The sequence below is a fragment of the Ischnura elegans genome (genome assembly GCF_921293095.1).
Source record: "Ischnura elegans chromosome 13 unlocalized genomic scaffold, ioIscEleg1.1 SUPER_13_unloc_1, whole genome shotgun sequence".
Taxonomy (NCBI): domain Eukaryota; kingdom Metazoa; phylum Arthropoda; class Insecta; order Odonata; family Coenagrionidae; genus Ischnura; species Ischnura elegans.
Window position 1 is genome coordinate 16243399 of NW_025791657.1, and position 11583 is coordinate 16254981.

The 11583-nt window shown below is 35.8% G+C and overlaps 1 protein-coding gene across 1 annotated transcript; it reads left to right on the top strand.

Moving 5' to 3' along the window:
• The first annotated feature begins 1368 nt into the window (after nt 1-1368).
• LOC124172120 lies at nt 1369-10601 on the top strand. The gene is made up of 4 exons (XM_046551526.1): nt 1369-1480; nt 6878-7045; nt 8513-8722; nt 10584-10601. The coding sequence occupies exons 1-4, from the start codon at nt 1373-1375 to the stop codon at nt 10599-10601; spliced, it is 504 nt and encodes a 167-aa protein (XP_046407482.1). The 5' UTR covers nt 1369-1372.
• The last annotated feature ends 982 nt before the right edge of the window (nt 10602-11583 follow it).

Genomic DNA, 11583 nt, shown 5'->3' on the forward strand with positions numbered 1-11583 from the left:
TCATGGTTTCACAGCAATAACTAATTCAGTTCACTCTAAACCAGTTCACTCCTCAACCGAAGCATACACACAGCACTCGGTGATTACTTAATTCCTAATAAATTACGATCATTTCCATGACGTACACCAATGTAAAAACATTGGAAGTATTAAGATAAAGGGCGTGTTAAGCTCACATTTAAATATGACCTCTAAAAGAAATTACATCGCAGCAGAGTAATCAGCAAATATTTCAACGAATTCCATGTTTATTGACGCACAAAATTATAATAGATCAGATAAGCAAGGTTTAGCTCAGATACCGAACTTTAGTTGCATTTTTTAGCACTAGAGGACAACGTACGCAGTAGGCCTACAATCGATAAATGAGGCATTGGCAACGACGAGTGATAAATTATTGATCTCTATTGCATTATTTTCAACAGGAATATTTTATTAATGTTTATGATTAAACGTTCAATATATTTTGTACCCTTTTTCATATCTAAAGACCGTAAATTAACTGTGACAGGGTGGAAGCTGAAGTCGGGCTTATATTCAGCTTCTGGCCTAAGCATTGAATATTAATGAAAAATAAATTATAATTATACCAAAAATTGAAGGAAATTTATGAATATGTATTAATTGCCTCTTTGTTTTTTCAAATGGAAAGAAAATTATCTTGAAACGCGGATGTTTGGCCTGTTCTATAGGTGTGCTGTTTGCGGATAAAATGGCAACTAGATGTCATCGATTCTATACTGAGGCTAATTGCATGTTCTTGTATTAACAAATAAACGTTGCTAATGGATCTTTGCCGTGCATGTTGTGTTCGTAAGATTTACAATCATGTCATAAATTGTTGAAAATATTCTCAGCCCATGCTATTGAGTCGTGAAATGTCTCTCAGGCGATTGTTGTTTGTTGTTGGCGTCGTTGGTTCTTTCGTTGAGCATAATAATCAAAAGCATTTTCATTTTCAAACATCAACGTAGTGAATGTAGTTTTCTTGTGTGATTTTGAGATCTTTGTCGGTGAGTAGATGATGTCTTTGACGATATACCTGATTTAAACAGTGAATGAGATTTTGAAGTGAAAACATGAGTCGCACCAGCGGGATATTCACGGAATCTTCAAGAAGGAATTGCAGACTTTGTAGGAAAAATCATGATTATTATTATAACATATTCACTTCGAATGTGGCATGCAATATAGCTGTAAAGGATGCCATACATGATTTAGTCGGCTTACATGTGAGTGGCATATCAAATGCAATCGATCTTCTTTGGTGCTTACTTCATTTCGTTTTTTCCAAGATAATTACGACTTCTGTTGACGTATAATTTGTTTATTAATATCTCAGGTTGCTGTGGGAGATGGCCTGCCCACTACCATGTGTCCACTGTGTTTGAAGAAACTTACGGAATTCAGCGTCTTCAAAAAGATTTGTTTAGAATCAGACGCAGCTCTTAGAAAAAGTTTGCAGAGTAATTGTTGTAGGGTGAGTACTTATCCTTTTTTCTTCTTTGATGGCTGGCGTAGTATAGGAATGGCAGAGTTAGAGGTGACACTCTTTGGTATTTGTCGACTACAGTAGGAATGTAGAAAGGTAAATTTTGCGGTCTGAATTAGTTATGGTATGAAGTTTTGAGAATAAACTATACTGTAATCGATTAACTTCTTGGTAGCACAATTGGAGAAATATAATGTTGCAGAACTACCGTTGGCCATTAAATCGAGTAATAACTAAAAAGGTACTTCGATTAATGGTCAAAAGATAATTTAGCATACATTTTGTTAATCTACAATAAAAGGGTACATGAAAGGCCCTCGTCCATGGCATACAGAAAAGTGTAATAAATCCAACATCCCATAAACGGTTTCTCCCTATATGTGAGCCCTTGGCAAGATGCTATTTGTGTTGCAGTTGGCCTTTCAGTGTCAAAGACTGAAGACGTATCGTCTTCTGGCAAAACTTAGTGTTTGCTATACAATGATATTCGGGAAGAATGGGATTTAAATTTACCATTTATCAATGTAGAAAGGCAATCCACACACTTGGCTCTGGGTCATTCCATTTCAAATCTACCAGGCTATGACACCCACCGATTCGGATTTTCTTGAAACTTGCCATGGCCATACGTTCTGGTTGATATAATTAGAAATTGTGTACAATTTTAGCCTCCATTTGTCTATTGTTGATGAAATATTCACTGCATGAATGACCTCATGTTGTGAATATTTAACGATTATCGTGGGATCAATATGGAACACTTAGCTTTAGAAAAAAAAATCATGGCTTTTCATCTCACAGGAAGGGAGTTACGGATGAAAATAAAAATCACCATGTGCTGCACGTTGAGGCACTCAAGGGGTCACTCCCAAATTCGGATTGCTCATATCTCATTAACATTTGAAAATTGGAGGCAAATATTGTACACAATTTCTAATAATACCAGGATGTATGACCAAGGAAAGTATCTGGAAAATCTGAGTCATTGGGTGTCATTTGGTCAAAGTATTGGTTGATTTGACATGGAATGACTCCTCTACAATACTCTTTTTTTTGGAACAAAGAATTCTCTGACCATATGCTGCTAAATAATAAAAGGTGAGAGAACTTGAAAATAGTTTGTGGATCGGTTGTTAAATATAGTACCGAGTGCATGCAAACATGTTATATTTCTTTTTGGTGACCTCTTCTTTAGGTTTAACTATGATCTCATGAGGCTAAGGTTATGTGCAACTGAAAACATCTTAGCAAAATTTCAGAAATTGGTTGTTTATTTTGAAGGCTTCTTGTATGAATGGATGGTGGTTACAATGAAGGTGTAGCGATTTACTATGCTGAATAATAGGTACTTTCATACGCTAAATGATGCACTTGTGTCGTTTCTATTATGAAGCGATTATTCTTACTCCCTAGTACAGACTCACTGACTGAATTAGTGTTGGTGGATATCGCTTGCTTATATATTACGGCGAACACGGAATGCTGCTTTAGGCATTCTTGGATTAAACTCGATATTCTCTACTGCGTGTTGTGGCAGATATTACGCCACAAAGGGAAGATTGGCAAAGTATTAGAAATAAATTTTAGTGCACAAAAATTATCCATGAAAATATTTTCATCAAAAATGTAAAATTATGAAGAAATCAGGAGTTTTGATGTGATGTATCTTTTCTGTAGCTGTTAAGTTAATTTGTAAATACTATTTTCCAATATTTGAATATAATTTTAATATTTACAACAATTTTGATTAAATAGATCACAAAATATATGGCTAAAATCATTCCTGTTAGTGCCTTTTATGAAATTGTTTCTTTAAATAATTGTATAGATGAACACTATTCTGTTTTTTAAAATTCGTTAATACTTTTGGAAGTATTCTGTTAATATTATGGCTAAAAGCTTATTTTATATAATATATTATATTGTGGTTTAACTTTAAATATGTCCTTAGTATTAATAAGTTACTTGTACCTTGGTTGTTACCATTGTTGATAAATACATTTTTTAGGTATTGAGATGCTTATCCTACTCTACATCCTATATTCAGAGTCACAGCACCTGCTTTCAAATGGCAGTGGGTTACTCGCACTGAAATTTATAAAACCATCACTAGTCTCAAAAATCCAACAGCACTGACATTTATGCATTATCTACCAATCTTATTATACAATTAGCAGTGGTACTCAGCGAACCCCTTGCAATAATATGCAACACTTGCTTCCAGTCTGCCTCCTTCCCAAAATAACTTAAGAAATCTAAAATAATACCTATCCATAAAAAAGGTGACTGAACTTCATCCTTAAATTACCACCCAATTTCCAAAATTCCAGTTTTTGTTAAGGTACTGGAGAAAGTCATTAAAACTCAGCTCTACAATCACTTTCAAAATATGTAGTAACCTATTTACTCGTTCTCAATTTGGATTTCGTCAAGGTCATTCCACATCATATGCTGTTAAATTTGTGGTTGATAAACTATTGGATGCTTTTGAAAATAAATCCCCCCTCGTACTAACAGCATGTGACCTTTCCAAAGCTTTTGATTGTGTTTCACACCCACTACTCCTGAAGAAATTACAACACTATGGTGTAAACAATTTGGAACTAAAACTCATGGAGTCCTATTTAACAAACCGTTCACAATGCATTAATATAAACAGTACACTGTCAGCCCTTCTAAACATATTATGGGGTACACCTCAAGGATCAGTCCCTGGCCCTCTACTATTTTTAATTCTAATAAATGATCTCCCACACCATTTACCTTGCCCCTCTGTATTATATGCTGACGATACTACTCTGATACATGATCTTAATAACTCCACTTACCCCTCTGATGTTATCCTCTCCATGGCTGAAGAATGGTTCTCAGCAAATGGGCTTGCCCTCAATGCAGAAAAAACCCAACAGATGGTATTCTCTCTAAGCCCCACTTTGTATCATACCGGCACTTTAAAACTACTACGCTTTGACCTGGACTGCAGACTACCATTGGACTGTCATACCTCCTCTACCACTGTAAAATTGTCTAAAGCTATGCTCATGCTAAGAAAGCTGAAAACTCTCATTCCCACTGAATATCTTCGAGCAGTTTACTTTGCCATTTTTCACTGCCACTTCAACTATGGCATTGAGGTTTGGGGCCATTCTTCCTCCGCTAAAGAATTATTTATTTTACTGAAAAGAGCAATTAGAATCACTACTAATTGAAAAGCTATGGAACATTGTAGACCTCTATTCAAGGACCTAGGCATAATGACATTTTATGGTCAATATATATTTAAATGTCTTATAAATGTAAAAATGAACCTGTTCAGCCATAAAACTGGTAGTGACGTTCACCATCATAACACTTGGCAAAAAAAAATAATCTCATTCAGCCTCAATGTAGGCTGTCAACAGCAAGCAAGTCTTTTCACCATGTAAAACTGTGCCTTTTCAACCACCTACCTCAAGAGGCCAGAGACTGTTCATTACCCAAGTTTAAGTGTTGTCTCCACCTATGGATATGTAGCCAAGCTTTCTACTCTTGTATGCAGTACTCAGAATTGTATTATTTACCTCTAGTATTTCATCGACTTTGACGAAAACTATTGCGTTGTATTGTGCTTAACGTGGAATAAATCATTATTTTTATTATTATTATTATAGATTTGGCCTTCAAAATCTTGGCTAAGGATATGGTGTGCAGAAGATTACCCAGGAATTACACTGGGTCAGATTCTTCAACTCAATCTCGGCTCAATTTTCTATGTGCCAGTTGCCCAGGTGCCCTGATGACGTTGGACATCTTGTTCATCGAAACTTTGGCTGATTGTCAGATGGAGTTTGAGAACCTGACTAAGTGGAATTCCCGAGTTATGTTACACGATACTATGCACCTGGAAAACCTGTGATAATTCTTTGTATGCAATGCATGCCTTGCAATTTTATTGCATTCTAAATTTTTTGGGGCTACCACTTTGAAGGTAGTGTACGGAACGGTACAAATAAAAATCAGATGGTACAATGTCTGGGGACTTTGGCTGGTGCGTTCAGCCTTTGTTTTACAGTGTTTCCAAATAGGTTTTAATGTTATAGGTTTTTTGGAATTAGGTCAAGCATTTTATGCTGTGGAATCACTGTTGAATCATTTGAACCCAAGTTTCTTGCTTAATATTAAATTCCCAACTCATGGAATCGCTAGGAAATGGCTTGGCGGGTAACTCTAACTACAAAACAAACTCTTCTTGAGTTTGGTATTGATCTTCCTCAAGCAATGTCTCCAATAATGTTTCTTTGAAGGTATTTGGTCTTCCTTCACATGGAAAGTTGTCGTCATTGAAATGACCTCCGTTGAAGCAGTGATACCAATCATGTCACTTTGTCTCTCTTAGATCTGCATCTTGGTTAAAGTTATAGGTCTCTTGATGCACTTTATCCCGTTTTATTTTAATGACAGAAGGAAATCAACTGCTCATGCTAATTATGGTAAAATGGCTCAAACCCAGAAATTTTCTCACCACACTAAGTATCCATTGCGAAGACAAATTCATCATGGTCATCGAGCAGCTTGTTTGCCAAATGCCTAGGCTTGAGTAATGATGTTACTGATATTTCACAATCGACCATCTGTCAGGGCTATATCCTATATATTAACAAACAGCAGGAACTTTGTTTAGAGGGTAATACATAATTGTTGCATGATTGTTTTTGCAATTCTTATGGATAATAATATTAGGGTTAAGTAAAGACAGTTTCATGAAGTGATTTTGTAAGAGAAGATGATTTTGAGGTTTCTTTTCTTTTTACAAAATCCAGTATTGCTACGAGAATTCTGTTCCAGAGTGAATATTTGAATGATAGCAGAAGGTCTAGAATGTAATAAATACATTGAAAATATGTTCAACATGTTTTTTCATCTACTTCTCTTTCGAGAAAAGAATAATAGGAGATTTTGGCATTTTAAAAGCCACTTATACAAAAATTATGATTTCAGAAGAAAGAATCAGAAACTCAGTCATTTCATTTTCTGAACTGCAAAAATTTTTAATCTTCATTGTCTACTTTGATTTTGTGTAATTTGAAGAAAAAAACTGGAAATGATACCTCGGGATGATCCCCATTCTCTATCGTATATTTTGCCGTGAAGGGCCTGGTACTGTGGTCCCAAATAAATTTAAAAAAGGCACTGCAGTAACTCAGAATATTAGGGATCTAAGGGTGAGAATTTGTTTCATTCGGAAAGATAGATTTTCAGTGATTGAGTAACAGGCATGCAGACACCACTGTATTTTTATATGAAAGCATGGACAGTATGTTGAACATCCTTCTTCATATTGCTTAAGAGCATCCCATATATGTATTTTTAAGGAGATAATTGTTTTTTCTATTACTTTTTCTGCAGAGTTTTAAAGAACGAGGGGCAGGTGATGACAATTCGGGGCCTTATGTGGAGACTAAGGGCTGCATTCAAGATGTGATTGAAAACAATTCACAGCTCACTTGCTCATCCCAAACCACTGAGATATACCTTCCTGTGCCAGACTTGGTACTGCCCAGGGACAATGAGTTGGTAAGTTATGTTGTAGTACACAGTGAAACCTGATTTGAACCACCTTCATTTGTACAAATTTCTCAGTTGCAATAAGAAAGAGAGTATGCCTGTTATAAAAATGAGTATATTTATGGGAAGTTACTCACAGTAATGCCACTGTCAGTTGAGGTCTTTTCCAGTTGTAATGTATGAGGCAGAAAGCTGAACCGCACTAAATTTTTCTGTCAATATCACTTGTACAACACCGGAAATCCTCGGATAGAGTATCTGATGGAGTAGACTTGTTGATAACTATGTGAAATGTCTGCTTAAGCCATTTGTCTTAGCTATAAGTGGGCTTTGTCTCATCATTGCCCTTTCTTTGTTTTCAGCCACCTTCCTCCTTCATTTCAATGAAGGATCCAGCTCTAACTCTTGTGGCATCTCTTTATAAGACTGAGTAACAAAAGATGAAGGCAATTAAATGTACAGTGGAACCTCAATCTATCGTTCCAGCTGTTTAGACACTATGTTTAGCATCCTTTTTCGCATTGCTTTAGAGCATCCCATGTATGTATTTTTAAGGAGGTAAGTGTTTTTTCTCTGTTACTTTTTCTGCAGAGTTTTGAAGGAGGAAGGGCAGCTGATGACAATTCGGGGCATTCCGTGGAGACTAAGGGCTGCATTCAAGATGTGATTGAAAACAACTCGCAGCCCACATGCTTCGGCCAAACCACTGAAATATACCTTCCTGTGCCAGACTTGGTACTGCCCAGGGTCAATGAGTTGGTAAGTTATGTTCTAGTGCATAGTGAAACCAGATTTGAACCACCTTCAGTTATACAAATTTCTTGGTTCTATAAGAAAGATGGCATGTCTTTTATAAAAATGAGTATATTTATAGGAAGTTACAGTAATGCCATTGTCAGTTGAGGTCTTTTCCAGTTGTAATGCATGAGGCAGAAAGCTGAACCACACTTATCTTTTTCAGTTAATATCACTTATATAGCACTGGAAATCTTCTGATAGAAATCGCATGTATCTGATGGAGTAGACTTGTTGATATCTGTGTGAAATGTCTGTTCAAGCCATTTGTCTTGGTTATAACTGGGCTGTGTCTCATTATGCCCTCTTTTTCTTTAACCCATCTTCCTCTTTAACTTCAATGAAGGATCCAGCTGTAACTATTGTGGCACTGTGGGTATAAGCCTGGGTAAAGAAAAGATGAAGACAATTCAATGTACAGTGGAACCTCAATCTATCGTTCCAGTTGTTTTACCTCTGCTCTAAGTGACCAAAACTCTCATTCAAACCGCATGCCCTTTGTGATATAACTCCCCCTCCTTAGATGAACGTTGATATTCTGGAGTTTGATCTGTGAGTGGCAAGAATCTCATGATTACATTGGCCAGCTGGAGTGGTCTCAAGCAAAAGAGGATTTTTTATTATCAAATTAGGCTCCTAATGTTTTCCTTGTATTGAGTGAAGCCCATTATTCTCTCCTAGTTTCATGTGAAAGACAAGGACGAAGGTAACCTTAGTGAAGGGAATTATCCTGTGCTGTACACATCAGATCCAGCAGGAATTTCAACTGATGTGTCAGATCCATTAGCCACTGATGAATTGGTGAGTTTACTTGTGCCTTGTACAGTTCTATTTTTCTACTGCACAATATCATTCCTTTGTGGAAAGTTCCCAACACCTCTCATTGGAAACGTAAAGTATTCTCCCTCACCTTTAAATAATTACCAACTACACAAAAGATTTCATGAATGAATCATTTAAAATGAATGATTCATTGTAATAAACAGTTTTGTTTGTTTTTGGCTAAACTAACAGGTCAAATTTGTTTACTGAGCAAGTGAGCGCACTGTCATCACATCACTGAGCAGTCATTATTTTTTTATAATGAAAATAGTTTTCAAATTTGTTCACTACACAGTGGAGGGTTATTAGGAATTGAAAGTTAAGCTGAGAACTGTTGAGTTTGGAACAGCTTAAAAAATGACCATGACATCATGACGTAGCTGCTAGTCAAATCTAACAACATAGCTCAATCTGTATGAGAGATTGATATTCACAGGAATCTGATCAGATTTGGATTTTGTGATGAAAGTGAACAGGAATTTATAATAAGGACTAGGGATTTGTCCATTATCACTTTTGAATTGTTGTACGTTTGTTTGAACGTTGTACATTGGCAATGCAAATTGATTACCAAAAGACGTCAATTGTTAGTGACATGAACTGATTTTTATTTACTTTGACTCAAGTTTCTGCTGCTGTTGTTCATTATCTTGAAACTCTTCCATTATTAATGTAATACTAATATTTTGCTTATTCTTAGATTTTTATCATTTTCTTATAAATCAGTGCTCTTAGCCTAGCTCGTTTTTGAAATTAAATTATAATGATATGGGAAGTCCACAGTTTAAAGAGCAAATCACCCTCTATATTTTCCCAATAAAGTGTTTCCTTCTTCTTAATATGGATATTATTAGATTATATTGAAGGAATAAGAACTTTATTTGCCAAACGTTGTAGGTTGATTAAGTTAATCAATTTTCTATGAAGAGGCCAGAATCATTCATCAAGAATAATTTATTCTCCACTGACATCCTGTAAGAGGGTGGTTTCTCCTTATTTTTTTGAATGCCTAAACCAAAAGATTATTACTTCTGAAGCACGAATTTCCCACTTTCATATTTTTAAATGAGGATATCTATTTTTTGCAATAAAATGAATAGTGAAAATTTCAAGTGCGTGATAATGCAATGGCTGAGTATGAATCCTGGGAAAATCCTGTGTGATGTCATTCTGGTTCCCGCTCTCGTTAAGTGAGGTGACCATGGGGTGAGTGTGTGTGCCGCTGAGATGCAGGCTGCTCTCAGGTAGCAGAGTACCCTGATAGCAGGTAGCGCTTGGCTTAAATAAGGATTATTAAGACCCTATCAAACTAAGGAAACTTTTTGACCTTAGGCAATTTTAATCAGTGATTATTAAGAGATGGTTCCCTGGGCTCTGTGTGTTATGCATGCATTGGTAATCTCAGATGATGTAAAACTCCTATCTAGTGATACAGAAACTATGACTTCTCCTTCTAGAGCACTCTACCCTTGAGAAAAGATTCCTCTCTTCTCTAGAGTGCTCTTTGTGCCCAAGCTATTCTATTTACTATTTCTTTCTTGCTTCATCCATCACTGATAATTAGGCCTCCTGTAGCTTGTCTGATTGTAAGGTTATGAGACGTGAAAATGACATAGTATTGAAACCATGGTCAGGAGTGGAGATATATGTTTAAGTGTGGAAGTTATCATTTGTTATTTATATTTTATCACATATTAATAGCATTTACACCTGAAACAATTTCATATGCTCTAAAGCACTGTTGTAATGACGTTCTTCTTGAAAGTTGAGTGCTCTTTTGCTTTGCTCCTTTTTGGAAATTAATGACAATGATTGGGAAGTCTTCAATTTGAAGAGCTTTATATTCTACAGATGTGACAAATGAAGTTGTTCCCAAGGCTTTTATAAGATTGCATAAATGTGTATGAAAGTGTGCTTCTTTTTCCAGTAGAGTGATCGGGTAATATGAAAGTGCTCCTCTGTTAAAAATGATCAGAATAGCGATGGTGAAAGACATGAGGTCAATGATTGCACTGATGGTGGCACAAGCAAACAGATGCATCACTACTCTTTTAATCAAGTAATACTAATTATGAACTTTCTATTGTCCATTCAACTTGTATTGCATATGAACTATGTTGCCCTCATAAATCTACATTCCTAAAATTCATTTCACACAGTCCTCAAATCTTGTCTAACATCTGCTTATCTTTTCATGTTTATGTTCTTCTCTTTGTATTCCCTTCATAACCTGACCTATGAAAAACATTTAGAGCCATTCTTTTCCCTTCTTTCACTCCACCTGTCCTTCTCTTTGTCTCTCGATTGTTCTTATATGGCCATCATATCTCATGATATGGCCGATTGAGTTAAAGTTTTTGGAAGACATCTTTTCTCCCACTATTCTTCATGCATACATGTTACTTTGTGAAATTTTTTATCATCAACATCCTTTGGGATCAACACATTCCCAGAGCTTCCACTTATTACTTTTCTGCAGCTGTCAATTTTGAAACCTTACTACCATTTATAAATATGTTCCATAGGTAGTGTCTGATGAATTGGTCCTTACTTCTGTAGTTTTATTCTCAGCTTCGAGCAGACTTTTATTTTTTGTAGAATGCTCTCTATGCCTCAGCTATTCTACTGACTTTTCTTTCCCGCTTCATCCATCACTTGTTATTGTTCTTCCTATAGTATAACATGTCAGTCAGTTTTTAACATTATGAGAAGTGAAAATGAGATAGTGATGAAACCATGGTCAGTAGTGGAGTTATACTTTAAACAGGTGAAGCTATCATTTGTTGTTTTTACGTATCTTGGATAATTGCATTTACACCTGAAAGAATTTCATATGCTTCAAAGCACTGTCGTATACCTTATGAGAAAATAAGATGTTATGGATTCAGTCATTTCTGGGAAAACTAATGACGTTCCACTTCAGTGTACTT

Coding starts and splice junctions, on each gene's coding strand:
- LOC124172120 (XM_046551526.1), top strand. CDS start 1,373: ATGTGTCCACTGTGTTTGAAGAAACTTACGGAATTCAGCGTCTTCAAA. Junction 1,481..6,877: donor TGCAGAGTAATTGTTGTAGG/GTGAGTACTTAT, acceptor CTTTTTCTGCAG/AGTTTTAAAGAACGAGGGGC. Junction 7,046..8,512: donor TGCCCAGGGACAATGAGTTG/GTAAGTTATGTT, acceptor ATTCTCTCCTAG/TTTCATGTGAAAGACAAGGA.